Source organism: Spermophilus citellus (assembly GCF_964194105.1).
Source record: "Spermophilus citellus genome assembly, chromosome: 7".
In the NCBI taxonomy this organism is placed as follows: domain Eukaryota; kingdom Metazoa; phylum Chordata; class Mammalia; order Rodentia; family Sciuridae; genus Spermophilus; species Spermophilus citellus.
Window position 1 is genome coordinate 40,460,072 of NC_138188.1, and position 22,424 is coordinate 40,482,495.

The following is a 22,424-nucleotide window of genomic DNA, read 5'->3' on the forward strand; positions in this document are numbered from 1 at the left end:
AATGTCTTAATTTAATGTACTCTATATTCTACCGTAAAGCTCACTCCAAATGCACATTGATCCTTCCCAAACACCCTTATGAAAATACTTCTTTCCCTCTGGGAGCATGCTTCTATTTAGAATGTGAGCTAGTTAGTGGGGGGCAGAAGCTCTTTTACTAAAGAACAGCTAGAGGGAGGATGGAGAGATGGAAGGATTAAAGGAGAGAAAATATTCCAGTGACTGGCTCTATAATACGCACTGTTAGTAAGACGAACGGTAGAGATACATTTGAGTCATTTTAGTTGATTATTTCTGTTAGACAAAATCATCTTCTGAGCTATGAAATCACTTTCTGAACTACACTTTTGTGTCATCAAAGTTATATTACAGAAAATTAGGATGCATTTAATCAACACTCTCACTGAGAGTGAGAATCAAGCACAAAGATGTATTTAAAACATCACCGTGAAAACTATTTCATTTTCCTTAAGATTAATACACTAAAAATTTCTTCTTTAAAAAAAATATAGCTTAGTTAATTATTTTTTTTCACCAAAAAGTTTAAAATGGTCACAAATATCAGCAGAGGAGCTTCACTGTGTTTAAATCATGAAAGTCTCTTTTTGGTAAATTTGTGACCATCTCCTTATTTTCTGCTGGAACATCTGCCTGTGTAGAAGTTGCCTTTGAGGAAGATCATCCAGGGAAAAGGGTGACATTTCTGAACTGTAACTGCAGTCAGTCACAGATGGAGGAAAAGTGCTGGAGATATAAGTGGTCTGTCCACTCAAGCCATTAACTGATTAATGAATGATCATTTACTAAGCTTGATAGCTTGATAGCTCATTTGATCTCCATATACTTGCTCAACAAATGTGCTCTGAGCATCTAGTTGTGCAAGATATTGTGCTGGGTGAAGAAGGATTTTAGGAAAACAGTTTTGTTGAGCATGTGGTATGATCTAGGCACCAGGCCCCAGAAATGCAGTGGAGAACAGGAAAGAAGTCCTCCCATCCCCAGGGAAATCACTTTGAGCAAGGAGATGGAAGGTAATCCAGCTAATGCCATTTTTATTTCCCAAGTTGCTAATATGAGGTTCGATATAAAATTAAAAATGTGTATTTTTTTGTTAAATTCAATAGCTATTTATCCTCAACTTGGTCAAGGGTTCGGGGAATAAAGAGAAAATGAAATGGAGAGAGAACATTTTGTTATCCTTTGTAATAATTTTCTTTGGGTTTCTTCAGTGAGAAGTAAAATGAGCTCTCTGGACAGAGTTTGGACTCATTTAAACAACTCCCCAAACCAATCAACTTCAGTAGTGGAAAAAAATAAAACTCAGAGAAATCACAACACAGAATAACCACTTGTTTGTTCAGTTCTGTCATAGGCACAACAGAGATGCTCCAGATGTGAGAAAGGAGGGGAAAAGAGGGATAAATCTTAGAAACATAGCTATTTTCTAGAAAGTTCCAGGATAACCACAAATACTTTTTGCCCTGAACATATCAGTTTGAGTGAGGAAATGATCTTGTGAACAAGAGGCCAAAGCTATTCCTTTAGTTATAAGAACGAAGGTAAGCTTTGATCTTTGTGAGATTTTCTCATATGATATCCATTTTATTAATAATTATGTTGTTCATGGGGGAAAATGACCAGAGTTCTCAGGCCTGTGTTGAGGTCATTATGTGAAAATTTAAGGGGAGAAATGGAGTTTTGATTCACAGTTTGGTTTTTTAATTTGCTCATTTTAACAAATTAAGAACATGAATTTATATTCTAATGTATTTTCTGAAGATTATATATTTTATTTGTAGTATATTTCTCTGGAAATGCTCTTACCTAAGGTTATTCATCAGTTAACAGTCTACAACCAAATCTGGCAGGATGATTATGACATGATAATTAAAAATTCAGAGACTGGTTGTGTTAAACTAAACTTTAATACAGGTGTCGTTCTGTTTCTCCAGCCTATTGCTATCTTTTGGAATCTTGATATTTTATACGCTGTATTTGCAATCTCAGATTCATATCAATTGCAAATTTGACAAGCCTACAGTCTGTCCCATGATCTCAGCCATTGATAAAAATATTATACAGAGTAAGTTCCTAAGTAGAACTCTCTGCCAAGCTGCTAGAAATATTGGATTTTATTGCTGCAGGAATCAATACTCAATTACTTAATTTTGCCTACATCTAATTCTAAATTCTCCATATTAGTCTACATGTTTCTATGAGAGGCCAAGCACTGTGCATAAATCCAAGAGAAATTTATTAGAGATTAAAAATAATCCCTGAATTTGGGTCAAAAACTTTAATGCACTTTTGAGAACACAGAAACAAACTTGCTCACAGGAGAGCCACTAAGATGATGAATAGAAGCAGAACCAGGTATTATAGATTAGAGGTCAGGGTCTGCAGAAGAGAATACATTTAATTCTTTTCAATAGCTTTGCTTTTTAAAATATTTACATGGTTTTTGTATCAAAGAGAGGATGCTCTTGATCCATACTGGAACATTGCTAAGTTCCAGTTTCCCAGGGGTTGGGTGGGTGACATGAGTGAGGTTGTCCTCACTCTTCTTCCTGTGACAGAGAAGCAAAAGAAATACCACCTGTCCTCTTAGCTCTTCCATGAATAATCACTGTGCCAACTCACTAATTGGTGGTGAATGATCCCGGATGTTTGGAGGTGTTGTGCTTGGGTTATAGGGAGGGGTGGTCATTTCTTAATGCCTGAAGTTGTCCTGAGGGAGATTTGGGGAACAGATTCAAATTTTTTCTTAAAAAAACTCATCAGTCAACACTGGGCAGGCCAAAGAAAACATAGGCTGCCAGTTGCTATACGATGCAAAGAGGTTGTCCCAGGTCCATGGCTTGAAGATATAGGGAAGCCAGTAAGAGAAGATTGGAAGGAAAGACTCCCTGCTCTTCAAAGCTGTCCTGCCTTCCCTGGAGATCACCAAATCTGGGAGGTCACGTCAGGCTGAAAAACCAGTCCTGTCCATAATTGGATTGTTTGATCTTTATTCTCTTTCTCCTTATGAAAGTCTGTGGCTCCAAACAAAGTTTCTCTGGGGGCTCAGAGATGGGAACTGGTGGCTGAATAGTTCTTGAGAGTGCCAGAGAGGTGGGATGCCATCTAACTTTGCAAAATAATTGTCTGACCATAGAAGACTTGGAGGGAATTCCTGACTGATAAAATAGCAGAAATAAAAGAGGAAAAGTGGAAATGAGTGGCCTGAGATGGGGATGGCAATCAAAAGATCCTATTGAAATCAGAGGGTTTAAGGTGATTAATCCTGGGGTTGCAAACTGGCCATATCCAGTTATGTTTGTGCTTGGGTTTATTGCACTGTTTAAGATCACAGTGGAACCTAAGTCACTTTGGAGGGCATATTCTTCCACTCAGTGCCTGGTCCCAACACTTCTTGTTGTCTACGTACTGGACCATCATACATTTGCATTACCTGACTGGTCCCCAAAGGACTTAGATCTTCCATTCATGGCAATAAACTTTGAACTTATGAAAAAATACCTCTCTGAGACACGATCATGGTACCAATATCTCACATCTCATAAACATTTTTATACAGCTGAGAATTTGGAACTTGAAATGAAAAACAATCTAAAATGGAAAATTTAGAGTTTGGTTTGATACTAGGGGAAGGTTTTATTTCTATTTTTGGAAGTCCACTCTTGGGTAATATATCTCAAATTTGGCTGACTTGATAAGCTGTTCTCATGGTTTTGGACACTGAAGTAACGGTTCCACAAACCTGGGTACAATGCTAAGTAGGGGTGTTAGGGATCTAACAGGCCTGGCTAGGTCTATTCTGTTCCAGAACACTGATTCAATCACCTAGCTAATCATTTAAACAACTGGTTGGTTGGCCAAAGATTTCAGCTTTCAATCAATTGTTCTGGCATTAGAGACACATGCATGAATCCAAGGGTTTTACTCTCATCATTTAAAATCAGATTTTTCTAGCACATTAATGCCTTATACTTTCACAAACCTTTTATAAGCCTCTACCTATTGGATCCTATGTACCTGTGCATTCATTCATTAGTCGATAGAGACCTGCTCATGATAGAGGGCCAACTATTATATTCGTTGCACGTGATCATGATACAGCAGTAAACACAACTTAAAACTGTATCGGGTGAGCCGAGGGATGCTCTTATTCCCATTAAAATGTATTTATTACTTAAATCATTTTTATTACAGAAGTAAAACAGTAATATACTCTGCCTTAAAGATTAAGGCAATTGCAGAAGTATAAAAAGAAAAATGCAAAAGCCATTCTGTTCCATTTATTTGCATTTATGTACTGATTTGCTTTTTAATAAATGCTATGATACAATATGCCTTTTTCAGAAACTTTATTTTGTAACTTAACATGTCTTAAAGATTTTTCCATGCCTTATCATTTTTAAAGGCTCCAGAGTTTTCCATAGCTTGTCTGTAGCAAAATATTGTAATCCCTTCTTTATCAATAGACCCTTTAGCTGTCTACATTTTTGTGGTTATTACAATGGTGCAGTACATAAATATATTTGTTGATGTAAGCAAATCTTTCCTGAGATAGATTACTGAAAGCAGCTTTACTTGGCACATTTAAATTTTTGGCTAATACTGATACAAAGTACCTAAGTTCTCTTTATTCTTGCCAACACTGACCATACACATATTGATATATCTTTATACAGATAAAATACATAGATTTATAAACTACTTATTCAGATTTATAAACTATTTATTCAGATAACAATTCAAATTGTTATTATCTTTCCACATTGATTAGTAGGTATTCATTATATACTGAGATATTAAGACTGTCAGAGATATTGCAAATATTTTCTTCTATTTATGTCGTCTATTTGTCCATTATTTGTCTTCTGTTTGTGCTGTTATGTATCTTCTATGCTATTATTTATCTTTTAAATTTTGTGTATATTTCTTAATTTTTTATTTATTGTTTCTAGGTTTTGAACCTTAATTAAAAAGGCCATTAGCATTAAAACTTATTTTCTAAATTTCTAATATTTTCATGGTTTTTCTTAATGTTTTTCCTGTAGTCCTTCTGCTAGTTTTTCCTTGGGAATGATGTGAATTCAGCATTTAGCTTCTTCTTACAAACAAACGGCCCACTACCCCATACCATTTATTAAAACACTCAATCTATTGCCTTTGTATCGGAAGAACAATTTGGCTTGAGTTTCACAATTCCTTCCCTCAGAAGTAAAAATGTGCCGCTTTTCCATCTTCTGAAATTGAATGTCACTGTGGTTGAGTTGAAGGCCAACCTGATTATTTCTGCTCCTGTGAATGACTTGAATTCTCGACCCACATGCCCTATATTTCTTTATTTAACTTGACATTTGGTAACATTACTAGATTATCTCCTTATGTTATTGATTCCAAATGAAATTCTCCTGGAGTCCAATGAGTCTTAATACTCTTCCAAGCCATTTGTTACATTATTTCAGGAGAATATTGTTTGACTGTGTTTTAAAACACTTTCCATGTGTTTTAAAACCATCCATTTGTCTGTCATCCATTTCTATCATATTTTCTATAGTCACTTTTATTTATCTTTTCTACTTTGTTTTGTATTATTTCCTACAGTCCATACCAATCTTTTCAGAGAAATTCATATTATTTTGATTGCTTCTAAAGTATCTTTGACCTCTTCATGATTTTAGTTCTCTCTCTAGCTTTTTTTCTGAGTATTGGCAGAAACTTTTGATCTCCCTTAATTATTCTGTCTCTTCTATGAAATCTGAAATCTCTTCTCTGAACATTTTTGTTTGCCTGAGAGAGGGGGGAAGGAGGAAGTAGTGGGGGATAAAAGGGTGGGGGAAATGGAGATGGATATGGATATCATCTGTAAGTACTTCAAGAGAATGAGGAACTCTGCCTAAAATATTTTCATGACGTTTGATAAATTTGTTTGAGAGCTATGGGCTCTTCTCTATCTTAAATTTCCTGTACTAGACTTAAAAAAAAATATTTACTTCACTATTTTGATGAACTGTACCACTCCCGAGTCCTTTTGATAATTTCTAACTCTTTTAGAGTCCATTTTGTATAGCTAAAACAGAAAGCCTGAGACAGTGTAATTTATAAAGAATAAATATTTATTTCTTAAGGCTGGGAAGTTCCAGATCAAGGAACTATCATATTTTCTATAGTCATTTTTTATTTATAAAATAAAATAATTATGTTTTGATTTGGAAATTGCTGCCCTGCCCCACTTCTGTGAAAATAGCCTGGTGAGGGCTTTCATACTGCATCATCTCCTGGAATAAGGTGGAAGGGCAAGAGAGGGAAATGGAGAAAAAGTAGGAGAGGGAGAAGGAGACCAAATTCATCCCTTTATGAGGAATGTAGGCCTATGGTAATTGAGTTCTCTACTCCCTTAATAACAACATTAGTACATTCATGAGGGCAGATTTCTTAACAACTGAATTGACTCTTAAAGACCAACTTTGTGCATTGGGGATTAAGCTTCTGACACATGCCATAATGGGAGATACATTCAAACCATAGTGCTCATCTTAAAACAAAACAAAACAAAAATATCTAAGGCTGATATTTTAAGACTTGTACAGGGGCTGGGAATATAGCTCAGTTGGTAGAGTGCTTGCATCACATGCACAAGGCCTTGGGTTCAATCCCCAGCACCACAAAAACAAAACAAAACACTTTTACAGCAAAAGGAGTGAACTAGGGTGGAATAAGTTGAGGCTAACCAAAGTTTTACTTTGGGTTTTTGTTATGTTTATCCATTGTTGCATTGCAAACTAGTGCACAAATTAGTGGATTAAAACAACAATAAGTTATTTGGTTTATACTTCTGCAAACTGGGCAGAGCTCAAGCGGTTCCGCTCATTTTTGCTCCACGTGGTATCTGCTGGGGCAGCTCTGAAGGAGTTGAAGGATCCATTTTAAAGATGGATCATCCACCTGGATGCTGTTTGTCATTCTCTCTCCAGGTGTAACTCTCCACAGAGCAGCTTAGCTTCCAAGAGCAAGTTCTCCAAAGGACAGGAAGCAAAGCTGCTAGTTTCTAAAGGTTTAGGCCTGGGAACTGGCCTAGCATCCCTTCTATGTATTCTATAGATTTAAGGGGAAGTTCATATGGAGCCATTCTGGATAGGAGTAGTGTCCGGGAATTTTGGGGCTGTGCTACCACACATTGTCACAAGCATTTGTTTTTTCCTTTCTGTTGGAAATACATCTTTTTGTAGTTCATGACATTAAGATTGAGGTGGCATAGAGAAACGCACCACACACTGCAGAAATAATTATATTTTGATTTGGAAATTGCTGCCCTGCCCCACTTCCGTGAAAATAGCCTCCAGTAGTGTCCCTGGCTAGGACACAAGAAATGGGTCAGCATGATTTCTGTTTGTCTGCCACTTCCAAGGATCAGGCTGTTTTTCTTAATTTCTCCATTGGCCCATCTACCTGATCTTATCTGTCCTTTAAACAATGGAACATTGGCTGGTCCATTCAGTAAAGGGATGTGCTGGTTAGGTCTGAGAGGAACCTACTTGGCCCAACTTCTTTCCATCTCTTGTCTAAGATTATTCAGCAGCGATATTGTCATGCTTAAATATTTCATAGTTTATGGTTTGGAGTTGGGATTGTTTCCCTGTTACAAGTGCTATAACATTTTTTATTCTTGTTAGTTTTAGTTTGTTCTGAGGAAGTCCAGTGGAGTAAAAATATTTTATCCTGCTGTTCAAGGTGGGCACATTGACACATGCCTGTAATCCCAGTTATTCAGGAGGCTGAGGCAGGAGATCACAAATTTGAGGTTAGCCTGAGCAAATTAGTGAGACCTTGGCTCAAAATAAAAAATAAAAAGGGTTGGGGATGTAGCTCAGTCATAGAGCACCTCTGGGTTCAATCCCTAGTACTTCCCCTGCCAAAGTCTGTTGGTACTTTGGAAGTGAGGTTACTCTGAATATACAGATTACCTGAAGGAGAGTTAACCACTTGACGATATTGAATCCTCCCATCCTATCTCATAAAAAGTCTCCTCACTTTTTGAGGCTATTTTGCTCTTGACCAAAATTAACTTTTTTCTTTGCAGATATCTTGTACATTTATTATTTAAAGCTATTCTAATTATATCATGTTTTTAAGTGCTACTGGGAACAGAACAGTTTTTCTCATTATATTTTATCATTAATTGTTGCTGAAGTTTAGGAAAGCTATTGATTTTTGCCTATCAATCTTCTGTGCAGCCAGATCTTTTAAGTTCTCTAGGATTTTGCCATTTGAGTCTTGTGTTTTCTGATTAGAGAATCATATATCTATTAAATATTTTATTTTGGTTTTCATATTTTAAATTTCTATAATTTCACTTTTCAGAATTTCAAACCATCCCCATTTGATGGATATCATAGCCTGTTACATTCATCTTAGTGAGCAATTGTACATGTTTTTGGGCTTTGGTTTTCTGCCATCTTGTTTTCCCATCAAGTTCATCTTATGTGCTTCATAATCAATAGCTTCAGTATAATCTCACTTCTAAAATCTCAACAGATTTTTATTTCTCAAGGTGAGGTATGTTAAATTTGCACCTTGATGAAGTGAGAAAGACAGGCTGAAGGGGTTAGTTGACTTGCTCAACCATATTAAGTCAGACCAGAAGAGCCTGAATGCTGACTGCAGCCCAGCCTTCCTCCACTCCTCCATGGAGAAGCAAATCACACACCAATTCTTGTTGTAGGTATGTTCTAAGATTAAGTTTTTCCACCAAAACTTTTACCAGATTTACTAATAAGAAGAAAATTGAACGCATGCTTTTCTTCCTCCCATAAAGTCTTCTTAAAATCATGCTAATGAAAAGACTAATGATAGACAGCTGAGAACAGACCACATCTGAAAATCCCAGTGGTCAGCAGTCACATGGGGAAGAATTAACTCCACTTGGAAGATATTCTGATATCCATAAAAGCAAAGTAGACAGATGATGATGGGAACAAGGATAAAGATGAAAAAAAGACAAACCGATGAGCAAATTAGGGTGAGGATGTAAATTAATGGCTTCAAATATGGCACCCTCACATTAATGGCACTAGATCCAAGTTGACCATTTATCTGCTATTTGAAAATAAGTCATTTGGCATGGGCTTTGGTATTGGAATTTCATCTGCATCCAATTTAGATTCAGTACCTTTAGAAAAATCAGAGGAAACTATATTTGGTTCTGATTCTATAGGATAATGCTAGCAAGAGGTTGTTCTGAATTTTAGGGATTCCATTTCAGGTAAAAATTGACTGGGCAGTCACTCCACTATCTTCCAAGATAAGAAACTTGCTATTAACCCATGAGGGACATCGAAGTGGTGAAAGGATTTCTTCCTTTTCTCTTCAACACAGCCTGCCTTTCTGGCAGCGAAAAAAAAAAATGATGTATTTGAGGGCCCCATGGGACAAGAAAATTGATAAGAGCTCCCAACTTCTTTCCCATAAACAACCGATATTTTAAAGCTATTAGCACAGGAGCTGGGCATTCAAAGACAGTTCATCTATCATCCAAGAGCTACTGAGGTTGTCAGGCCTTGCCGTCAGGCTCTGAAAAATGGGCCCTGTGTTCACCCTCTATTGCTGAACAGCTGCTCCTTCCCAAAGTTTTAATCAGATTCCCTAAGCATTACATGCCCCAGTAAGGCAGAGCCCACATAAAACCTGCAATAAGCCTGCCACGTAAATTCATTACAAAGCCCAAGTAATAGGAACAGATTATTCTCCAGGCCAAGAGAGAGTTTTTAATTTGGACCAAAATTATGATTGCATATTGATTTGGCCTCTTGTTCTCCAGAAAATTTTTTTTCCTCAGAATTCAGAATTGATCACCTTTAATAAAAGACATTTTCTTGATGATTCAGAATGAGAAATCAGTCTTAAGTGCATTAGAAAGAAAATAGGAAAAGTTCTTTATCCTCCTGTTCTTTGTTTGTTTGTTTAGATGTACATTTTTCCCCAGAAATGAGAGACATAACTTCCTTCAGACTAAGCTTCTAAACTTCCACCAGAAAATTAACATTCAGTGTTTAAGATCATATTGTTACTAGAAGCAGCTTGTCAGCCTTAGGAAATCTTACTTCACAGGAGGCCAAAGTCATGACTCATTCTTCTCCTAGAGAGCCCTGGTACCTAGTTTGGAACTACCACTAAGAACTGCCACTAAGAACCATTCTATGAATGTATACCTGGGCACAACAGAGAGAAAGAGGGGCAAACACTACCAGTAACCCACCCCCCAATATTAAAGGACATTAATGGCAAGTGTATTACTATAAAAGTGCCACCTATCAGAAGGATTGGTAAGCCATGGAAGAATGGAAAAGAATCATAGAACCAAACATTGCAAGTTATCATCTCAGCTTTGTGTAGTGGGAAAAGAGCCAGACTTACTTATCTTACCACATTGAACAGCTTTTAATTATCCTAAATGTTGGCTTGGGTTCAGAAGGTGATTGCCAAGTACGACAAATTTCAAGTCCCTTTGGAAACACACCACTTCTGGGTGCAGGATGCAGATAAAAATCCTACACACCAATCTACCCTCCATCCAAACCCATGCTCATCCTACAAGCTCCTGGATATTATTTTCTTTAATAGGCAGGTCTGCTACAGGCAAGGTTGCTTTTATCATATGATCTTTGGGGTACTTGAAATCCCAATGACAGTAATTTCCTGTGGCAAATTAATAAAGTAGATACTGATTATGATTCAGCTTTCTAAGTAGCTTGACTATAGAAAGAAAATGAAGGGATCATACTAGTATGGCTATTCTGGTCCCTTAAATCAGTAATTTCTTAGTTATTCTATTGGAACCCTGTACCACCTTTCCTAATGTGCTCTTTGCTCAGTGACAATCGCTGTCTTAATACATGACTGGTCATTCTGGGCCCAGACTAGATAATCCCCCTGGGTCCTCCAATCAAGAGAGACTAAATTTCAAACAGGAGGTGCAAATGAATAAGGAGCTACTATGAATTAATAATGGTATGCAGCCGAAGACAGAACTACCTCCTCCAACTCTCTCTCTCAAAACTGCTTGGTTGCTGAGAAATATCAGCTCCAATTTACATTTAAAAGCCAATTTTTAATTTTTTACACATAAAGAACAATTCTAGAAACATCTCCATTACACAGCATATAAATAATTGGTGTGACAGAAAATGTCCTCTGCTCACCACGAGTGGGGTTATCTTCTCCCCAAGAACTGGACAGAACTCAATGGGTGAATTCCTAGTGTGATCCTAAATTTGACCATAAGAGAACATGAGGTGATCAGAGAAGAGAGTAAGAGAAAGCAAGATGACCAAGGGAAAGATGAAGTACTTTATCAGTTTTCTAACAAATAGGCATCTTTATTTGAAACTGTTGAAGACTACCCGCAGATAGAGCTTGGTTTCAACATTTATATACCACCTAGAAAATAATTAACTGTTGTCAGACTCTTTTGCAACATTAAAAAAATATTTTGATGAAGATGGCTACTTAAGTGAAACTTGGATTGGTTTCAAACAGGTCTTTTGTTGTATCTCCACTTTCTCCAAGTTATCTCTCCTTCCATGACAATCTGCTGTCCACCATCTTTGGATGTTGTAGTGAATTATGGAGTAATTGGCTCCACCCATTAATCATCCTTATATTTGTCACAGTCATCTCTTATTGATGAATGTTTCTGCCGATTTCTTTGCTTAACATCCTTTGCTTCTCACTTTTTTTTTTCTGAGTTCAGTTTCCTGTTTCTATTTAATCATATCCTTTGCAAGGTCTATCATTGATTATATAAAGAGGCTACCTGGAAATGCATTTCATTCTTATTTTTAAATGATATTTTATTTGAATTTAGGACCTAGACTAGGGGTTATTTTCCCATGATACTTTGAACATATTGTTTCTTTGTCTTCTTATGCTCTTGCTGTCAATGAAAAAACTGTTGCCATCCAAACTATGTATAAATAATCTTCATTGTAAGTAATCTGTCTCATCTCTCTGAATGCTTTTAAGATTCCCACATTTGCCTTTGATTATCTCACATCTCACTTCACTTTAATAACTTCATCATTTTCATTTTCCTCTTATGCCCCATTGGCATAGCCCCAGTCACTTGCAGCCTGGTGCTACCCAATTCATGAATCTCTGTCTAGTCAAATAAACTCTTTAAAATTAAAAACACACATACACACACAAACCCTAAAAACTACAATGTGTTTCAATGTGGGATTAGTTTGGATTTATTCAGCTCTGGACATAATGGGATATGTTAATTTGTCTCTTTAATTTTGTAAAATGATTATCTATTCTCTTTTCAAATATTGCTGCAAATCAATTCTCCTCACTTCTTCTTAGTTCCTTCTCTTGAAGATTTTATTGTTTTGTCCTGGATTTCCTCATGCTCTCTGTCACTTAACCAGCCTCTGACAGCTTTTGTCTGTGTGCATTCTGGGTTAGTTGCCAACTTCATCTTCTGTTTTGCCAGTTGGTTAGATATGACATTCATGCTATCCATTTAGTTTCTAATGTGAATATTTGCATTTTCTAATTTTGAAAAGTTCTCTTTTTCTCTTATGCCACGATCTCCTAAATTTTTCTGCTCCTCCATCAACCTTTTTAACATGCCAATTTTATGATCTTTTTGTAGTGTTCAGTTAGCTCCTTAGGACACTTGTTCTTCTGACTGACTTTTGTTTTCTTATCTCCTGGTTTCCCGTCTTGCTGAAGTTATTCCCTTTGGTGGCCTTTTTCTTGTAAGCTCATTTTCAGGAAGGATTGGCTTCTTTTTCTGTGGGATTTCCATGTGCCTGGGTGTGAAAGTGTCACTTTATATCAGTTTTGGTATAATCTGAATTGTAGGGGATGGGATGTTGCTGGCACATTCGTTTCAAAAGTCCTGAAAACTTCTTATGTGAATTGATTGGCTTGCATTTCCTATATCACAACTGCCTGGGCCAGGGATTTTGATTTCTCAAATTACAGGCAGATAGAAAGTTCCCTTACTGTTTCCTAAGGCAGATGGAAATGTGGAACCGAAGCCCTTATTGAAAAACTTTGCTTAAGTTGCATTGTGTGACTAAAAGATAGGGCTCTGATTTCCACATGGAAATGGGATTCCAGCACCAAAACCTCTGAACCTATACAAAATCCTTAGAATGCTGGCCTCCTACTTGGGCTTTGATTTCTCCCTTGTTTCTCGCACATAAGGAATTTTTTTTTCTCTCTTTCAAAATCAACTCTACATTTAGAAAAGAACACTTGCCTTTTTAAATAAAGAACTTCTAACTGGCCTAGGGATTATGTGTTTGATTTCAAACCACCACGTTCTGAACATTCTATTATGGAATAGGATAGTTATTGTTTGGGGATGCCCATCTAGCTTGTACTCCAACCACTATCTTCTAATAGAGGATTCCATGCCATTGGCTACAGGGATACAATTCAGATCTAACCTATCACCATATTTAATTCCCTCAGATGACTACGTCATTGGGCTAGTGGTGACTTTCTGATACAGCTAAGCCAGTGTTGTGACTAATATGCAAATATTGGAAGAAGGAAGTTTTAATTTGAGCTAAAAAACATATAAGCCTGGAGATGCCATTAGTCACCATCTTCTGCATCACAGAACAAACCATTTATCTGTACTAGGAAAGGATGAAGCTAGCACTCAGAGAGAAATCAGGGCCAAGAGAGAAAAAGAAAGAATAGTCAGCCACATTACAATCCCTGAGCCTCACCTGCCCAGAGTCAGCTCGACCCCTGCTAAACAGGCCAGTGAATTCCTTTGCTTAAACTAATTTGAATTGGGCTCCTGTCAGTTACATCTGACTTATGCACCAATAAATTAAAGCACAATGGAATGGAGATGAGAAATCATCAATATGGATTTCTTTTATTTATTTATTTATTTGTTGGTAGGCCAATTTGTCACGCATGGCATGACATGAGTAAACCAAGCTCTCTGTCACGGGGGGCTGACATCCAGGGAATCAGGGAGTAAACATCAGATCTAATCCCAGGGACAAGGGATGGAGTCAGAGGATAAAACCAAGGTCAAGTCCTAGTCATCTGAACAGGGACATTAATAGAGAGCGGGGATGAGGAAGACGGCAGAGTCATAGGAAATTGGAACCCAGGATAAGGAATGAGTAAAAAGCAAACAAGACAGCCATAGCAAGAGGACCATGGACAGCCAACACCTGTGCCCCACAGCCCGGTGTCAGCTGGGCAGTGCTGCCCAGCTTCTTTCTAAAGATCCTAGGGTGTCCTTCCCATTCCTGCCATGTGACGCCACCTGGTGTCCAAGAAATGAAGTCAGCATGGGACCGACTGCCTGCACAGGGACTCCTTAAGTAAAAAGGGCCATAACTTATTTTTCATTTAATTATGTATCACACCAGTATCTAGACAGGCATCAAAACAAATGAGTTTCATGCTGATTATTGGTTTCCAAGGCAAATATCAAAGTGAATTACCTTCAGAAAGATGCATCAAGATACAGGACACTTGTTTTTAAGTTAAGCAGATTCATGAGAAATATTATACTTTCTGGGTCTGATAGCAGTTTCAGCTTATTCTCATCAAAAAGGAGCACCTTCTTATCACCTCTGTGTAGAGCCAGGGGTCAAATGGGAGAAGATTAGAGCTAATGAGGGTAACGAATAAGGCTTTTCAAATAGTTGGAAGGAACAGCATAAAGAATATTAAACATCCATCCTCTGGAATAGATTTTAATGAGGGAATTAGTAAAATGTCCCCATCTGCATCTGAAGAGATATTAATTCCCTCCTTCAAGAATCTCTGAAGAACCTACCAAATAATTAGCTGTGTGTTGTGGGGATGGAGAAAATGTAACATACCTTCAATGAGCTTGCAGTCTTTTTAGAGATGATGCTACTTGACAAAGATGGTGGTTTCCTTGGGACATATTTTTATGACCAATCCCTACCCAGCAATTTTCTGAGATGATTTTTTAGAGCAAAGGTTTGTTGCATATAACAAATCCTGTTATAGCTATTGTTTGCCTATTTCAGTGAGGAGTTATTGAGGGCAGGATGGGTGACTGTGCCCATCCAATCTGTATCCCCAACACGCAGCATAATGTCCGGCAGGTGTAGGTGCTCAGTAATTTTTGTTGAGTGGCTGGATAATATCTCAAAGCTCTTTTGAGTTCCATGGTTGTTTGAGCCTCACAGCCATCCCATTAACTTTCATGTTAAATTTCCCTTAAGATGCACGGGCTATAAGAAATGTGGTCTTTCAAAATATCACTCACTCTAAGTGCCAAGCGTTCACTGGCATCACACTTTAAATGACATTTCCTAGTAAGAACTTCCAAGCAGCATAACACTCTCATTTAAAATGAGAAAATGGATGCTCCATTTCTCCCTCTCTTTTAATGAACTGCATTGAATTTCCTTATAAGCATCTGCTTTACAGGGAATAAAGGTACCAAGTATGTATTTATTGTCATCCAAGAGCCAGCTGTTTAATGAGGTTCTTATTTTATCTCTAAGAAAATCTGGAGGCATTTGCACACTGTGGAATTATTTTACAAGTGGAGTTTTCAGTACAATACCAGCAATAGTTCTGGGTTGCAGATAAACGGCCAAAAACACCCAAAATCTTCTCTCTGATCTTTCATGGGTAGAAAAAAAAAAGTTGGATATCTATCTCTGTGGAATCTGCATTAAAATGAAGATTGCCAATTATCAACTATGTTAATGGGGATTCTTTCTTTGGAATATGGTTGATCATGAATATTTTACTCTATTTCCAATAAAAATAGACAAGCCAAAAGAAGAAAATAAAGATTGCCTGTGATTCCACATAACCCTTTGAATCTATATAAATTATACTTAGGGGGCTGGGGTTGTGGCTCTTTGGTAGAGTGCTGGTCTTGGTTTCCATCCTCAGCACCATGTAAAAAATAAATAAGTGAAATAAAGGTATTGTGTCCAACTATAAAATAAATATTTTAAAAAATTATACTTATATGCAAATGGTGTATGTTTTATGTTATATCATTGATATAGCTAACATAAACATACAAAATTTACATATAACAAATATATAATTATACATAACTTCATGTATTTATATATTAGTAGATAATTTAGCATATTATAATAATATATAAGCTCCCATATATATTTGACTGTGATTTTTTAAATCAAGCTGGATCTTATTATATATTAAAATTTCCTAGCAATATTTATTAAATATAAATGTTACTTTTGTTAAATATAAATGTACTATTAAGTTTTTTCTTTTTTGCTTTAAAATATATTGTGAATGTCTTTTTGCATCCACACATATTGTTAAATATCATTTTAAAATGACTGCACAGTGTCCCATGACATCAATGCATCACAATTTGCTCAACAAGCTAGTACAACTTCTGACCCTAATTGGTGCATTCATTTTCATGGAGAAATTAATTATTTGTTAGGATAACTTTCTGGAAATGAAATTTCTGGATCAAATGATTCGCAAAGCCTAATGATTCAGTAAATATTGCTAAATTTCCTTTGTAAAATCTTTATCACTTTTCACCAGTGATATAGGCAGGTTCCCATTTCTCAAACTTTCATTTACGCCAAGTCTGACTTTCTCCTTTTGTTTGTTTCCTATTTATATCCCTTGCCATTTTTATATCATGCTGACCTTTTATTATCAGTCTTTAATGATGAGAGTAACAGCAGGATTTAACAACCAACAGTGTACCAAGTTCCCAGAGCCAGGCCTCAGTCTAAGTGTTCCATGGTTAACTCTATCCAATGAGGTAAGGACTAATGAATGTCATTTTACAAATAAGGCAGCTGAGGCCCAGAGAGATTAAGTAAGTAACTCACCCAAGGTAACATAACGAGTGAGTGTGGTATATTGAAGAACTTAACAATTCATTGTGTGTATTACACATGCATTTTATTTCTTCCCTTGGTTTATTACTTGCCTTTAATTTTCTGTCACAATTTTTGCCTAGGACAGAATGACTTGACTCAATTGTTATCAAGTAAATAGGCTTTTTCTTTATAGTTTCTGCTTTTGATATCTTGTTTGAATGAAAAATATTTAAATCCATATAATTCAAACACATTAAAAACATTCAGACAACATAGATGAATACAAAATAAAGAGTAAAATTATCTTTGTCCCCTTTGTCTAAATCATGATCCTACACAGCCAGGCACCTGATGTTACCCATTTATGTCTTTATTTCTTCTGATGGTTGCCCTACGTCTTAGTATTAGTATAGCTCCATTCCTGATTTATCAGCTCTGTGCGGCATCTCTGGATCTCCTACTCTGAGAGGTGTGGAAGCTACCCTCCTGGAATTGAGTGGAGCAGCATCAATTTTGGTTGTAAGTACTTTGTAACTTTAAGACATATACTTCAACTTCTATTTCTTGATTTATCAACTTTAGACAATGTCTTAACTGTCTCATTCCTAATGGGGGAAAATCACATGGAAAAATGGTTATTCTCTATATTCTTTGGATCATAAAACGCCATATTTATGAAGAAATGCTTCACTGGAAGCAGGTCTATCTGTAGTCGTTTTAATGAAAACAGAGAGATCTGTGTAAGTGCAGTGAAAGACGCTGATACAAATGATGATGGAAATTATATAAGTATATTCCGTTTGTGTAGCCCAGACTACATAGATGATAAATATATAGAACCTTTCCAACTGTATTGCTTTCTATGTTGCTTAGGATAATTTTGTTATAAATCTTGTAATAAGACAACTATTCTTACATTTCCAGATGAGGAAATAAGTCCAGACAGTTTATGGCCACACAGAATCACCCTATGGTCCTGTAGGTTTTATTATTATGTTTCTATCTAGCATCGACTTTTCCTCTATGATGGCAACATTACCTGAACAATAATACCACCTTCCTGGTCTCAGCTCCAAATCAAGCCAATCACACACTGGAACTCATGGACATGTAACTTAGGCCTGAGCCAGTGAATACAGAACATTCCTTTAGCCAAAGTGATTAGCTCCAAGGTGGTCTGGAATTGTGTCAGAATCTACCGGGTACCAAGATTTAGGATGGGAATGGTGGGACAGAGATTCTCTCTCCAGGCTCTTGAAGAGAGAGACAGCACTGCCAAATGCCGGCGGCCATCTTGTGACCAGAGAAATTGAATGAGGAAGGAGGGTCCTTCTTATTTCTCTGAGTCCTTTCCTCAGCCATTTCTATTTCTGCTGCTCATTTAAATCAGCCAACATGGACTCCCTTTTTCTTCACCCCTGTTTAGGATGGTTTCTGGTCAACTGTAAGAACTGCACAGTTCATCAGTGGTAAACCTGACACTAGATCTTGTGGCTTCTTGTTCAGGCTTCTTTCGACTGTGCCATGCTGCACCTGGAATCAATGTCTTTGTTCGGGATTCACAAACACACACGCCTCCAGATCTCTTCACTACATCTTCTACCTCCCTTCACGGTCTATGAAACAACTTTGGAAATGCAAATCCATCATGTGGGGCTCATTCCTGAGCCAGTGTGGATCAGGTTTAAGCATGATGTTCCTGTATTCTTGAAATAACAATATAGGTCAGGGGCAAACTAATTTCAGAACTTTTGTGTTAAATAAAGTTACTTCTATTTGGGGACAAGTAATTCTGGATCATTTTCAACTATGGACACATGGTATAAACGCTGGAGATACAGCTCAGTGGCAGAGAGCTCACCTAGCAGGTGTGAGTCCTGGGTCTAATCTCCAGTACTGAACCAAAAAAAAAAAAAAAAAAAAGAAAGAAAGAAAGAAAAATAGCATCTATCACCTGGTGCTATGTATAAGAGTTGTGGTCATGAAATTCAATTATAAGTTACTTGTCTGAAGTTTGGAGGGCATTTAACCTAAGAAACAGTATTATGATTATTTGCTTCTTGGACAAGCACAGTCTAAGGCCAGCATAGTCTGTGGCTAAATGCTGTAGCACAGTATTGTCACAACACTGACAATTAAAAATATAAAAACATTATAACCAAAGAGGATGGTTCTTAAGCAATATTATCTGGAAGAAGATGGGAAGGTAAATGAAAGTGCATGGCTATTACAAAGGGGCTCTGTAGACACTGCCAAGGGCCATAGTTGTCAATAATTTGGGTTCTTTATTACAGTAGTCTTTATTATACATCCGCAATTTTGATTTCTGTAGTTTCATTAAATCATGGTCAACTGAAGTCTGAAAATATAAATGGGAAATTACAAAATAAAGGATTCAAAAGCTTTAAATAACTTTTATTATAGTATATGGTTATAATTATTCTCTTACTAGTTATTGTTGTTAAATGTATCACTGTGCCTGATTTATAAACTTTAACACAAGTATGGATGTATATATAGGGAAGGAAACAATAAAAATCCAAGGTTTCAGCCTTCTTATCAAGGTCTTGGAATATCTCTCTCATGGTTAAAATGTGTGGGGGATAATGTGTTCCTAAATACACATCAAAATGTATAACTTTTTCTCTATGATATAAGAATAGCTGTCACTATTGTGTGTGTGTGTGTGTGTGTGTGTGTGTGTGTGTGTGTGTTGCTATGGATTAAATCTGGGCCTTATGCATTGTAGGCAAGCACTTGACCACTGAGCCATATCCCCAGCCCCCATCACTATTCTTAAGCTTCAAAATCTCACAAAAGTGGAACTAAGAAAGGGAAGACACATATACAAGTTTTAGTTTGTTCTTTGAACACACACTTCAAGTTCATATGCTTTGCTTTCAAAAGGTTACAATTTAGAAAGGCAAATATACATGTAGTCCAATACTAGCTGGAAGGAGATTGACAGAGGTAGGCACAGGAATGAGGTCGGGCCTCAGCCTAGGAGCTGCTGGTTCCTGAAGGAGCAGACGGTGGGTGAGAGTTGAGAGACCACTGGGTAGAGACAGGAACTGGGACGGCAATGCGGGGGTGAGGGGACAGTAAGGTAAGGCATGGCACTGTCTCCCAGAGGGCTGTGTTGGTGGGCTGTGCTTGAATCAGTGTGAAAGAAAAGAAAAGTGGGGAGATAAATGTTTGAACTTTTGGTCTGAAAGTCATGGAAACTCTTTAAATGATATCAGCATAGGATCTTCCTAAGGGAGCTAGAAAATGGTTGGAAGAGAGAAGATGGGGATGGGGCATTCCAAGAAGAAATTGTGTAGGAGTAGATTATAAAGAAATCATCATGCATGCTATAAAGCACATTTAAGGAGCAAAAGAGTGAGTGAAGAGAACGACCCAGGGAAGGTTGTGCAGGGGGAGGAAGTGGTCAGCCCCAGGCAGCACTGGAGGAATAGAGTGCAGACCCAGGAAGGCCATCGCGGGTGCATGGTGGGGGGGTATGCAGTGCAGCTCAAGAAGGGGCTGGTGAGGTCAAATGCACCAGGTGAAAGGAGAGCTGGTAGATCTGAACTGGAGACTTAGGGCAGCCAAATGTTCTTAACTACCATGACCTCTATTTTAATCAGAACCCACTAGGGTCACTGTGCACAGTACCAGAATCACCAAAACTGGGAAGCTGGGGGGTGGCCAATGTCTCCTGATCAGAAAAGAACCTTGCCACCATGCCAACCACATTTTATGGTGAAGACGTTATTAAGACATGGGTAGAGGGGAAGGAGAGGCATTGCCAGTAATAACCAGGTACTGGCTTGAGGAGACAGGAAGTGCTTGGTTTCAGGTGCCCCCAGGCCTGTGCACCATGGAATCTACCTTCGTCCTTGGTGTCTGTGTTTTTAATGGGAAACCACTGTGGATAGCAGTGTCCATCACGAAAAAGCTGGACAGTTGTAGCTGCATGGTTCTCTCCTGAGTTCATTTGCACTTTAGTGGTTTTGCTTCGTTTGGCCTTTTACAACTTAGCAGCTCAGGAAGTAAAACTGAGGGCTCAGCAGATTTTTAAAAATTTTTACTCCAAATGTTGCTTTAATGTTAGTATTTCTTGGACAGGGATTCCTGATGTCCTAATTAATTGCTCTTGGTGTCTCCTTAAAAGCATCCTTTTAACATTTGTGAATCTGCCCAGGACTTTTGCTTTTAATTTGTACTCGCTGATATTTTCCTTTGAGGCAGGGAGAAAGGCCCCTCCTTCTGTGGCCAGGTAAAAGGTATTTGGAGACTCACTTGAAAGTTGCTGAATTTAGTGGTGACTTTAGGGCAGCAGCTTTAAGAAATGTCAACTGGCAGGGGGAAAAAAAAGAGGAGTTCTGCTCCTTCTTCCTCCCCTTGTGAGATCTGACTTTTAAAATCCTTTGTTGCTTCACAATACATTTTCAACTGCATTTGAAGTAATTAACGCTCAGAATTGAATCCTGTTGTCACATTTAATTATCAGATAGCTACTTTCCATTGGGATATCTGACAGTTGCCCAAAATGTTGTTCTTAATCTAAAACCAAGAAGAGACCCTCTGACATACTAACAGCCACCAAAGTGGCATTTATTAAATATAAATGATAAGTGTCTAAAGAGGAGGTGCATGTGGGAAGAACACTGGTGCTCATCTCAAACAGCGAATCCTCCAGCACAGAGGGGCATCGCATTAGGTCTTACTTGAAGCTCCTTCAGTTCCATTTGTCCTGGGATGATTCAAAGCCTGCATTTGCACTGAGAAATCAAAGTTTTCTGACCCTCAAGTTCTAGCTCCAATCTGTCCACCTCCCCATAAAGACAAAGGCTTCTATTAGTGTATTTTCTGGAAAGTAACTTGCATGAGGAAAAAAATGATATTGATTTGAAATGAAGAAAGCTCATTTATGTGCATTTGAGGAACCCTAAGTAGATCAGCTAAAGATATGCAGTGAGGGAAAAAAAAATCTGTTACCCTCTGGGTAGTTTCTTGTAATAAGCTGGAAATGCAAAACCCATTAATAGTATTAGAAATTAGGTGCCTAATGAATTGTGCCTATTATTGGAGATTTTCTGTGATAACAATTCCTTAAAAGCTAGAAATTGCCTGTATCTCTATGACATACAGAAAAGATAATGTTAAAGGCATGGGGAATGATCTCTAAGAGGACATATTTTACGTGGTTAAAGAAACACAGACCAAGTTCTGGTACTTACTATGTAAGGACTATGGCCACTGCGTCATTCAACACACTCTCTCCAAACAAGAGGGTGTACAGGTCTGGGTCGACATGCAGTTCATGGAAAATGGCCAGCACAGTCACTAGAAGACACACACAAAAAGATGCAGAGTTAGCTGGACAGAGTATGGAACTTTCTAGGTTGTGGTCACTTTTACAAAGCAGTCATTAAATACTGGTCTTCTCAAATCCATCCACCATAGGGCACCAGATGTTTATTCCCCAAAAGGCTGATAATCTCATCCCTTGCATGGAGATTTCTCTGGGCTCCCCAGTGCTGACAAATTTGAGCTCCTTAGTACAATCTGGGC

At 37.6% G+C, this 22,424-nt stretch overlaps 1 protein-coding gene across 1 annotated transcript in view; it reads right to left on the reverse strand.

Annotated features, from left to right (window-relative positions):
* Window positions 1-22,424, reverse strand: part of SLC9A9 (solute carrier family 9 member A9) — a 561,779-nt gene that overhangs the window by 355,875 nt on the left and 183,480 nt on the right. The window contains exon 6 of the mRNA XM_081301714.1: window positions 22,091-22,196. Coding sequence (XP_081157840.1) covers window positions 22,091-22,196 — 106 coding nt within the window. The remainder of the gene's footprint in view (window positions 1-22,090; window positions 22,197-22,424) is intronic.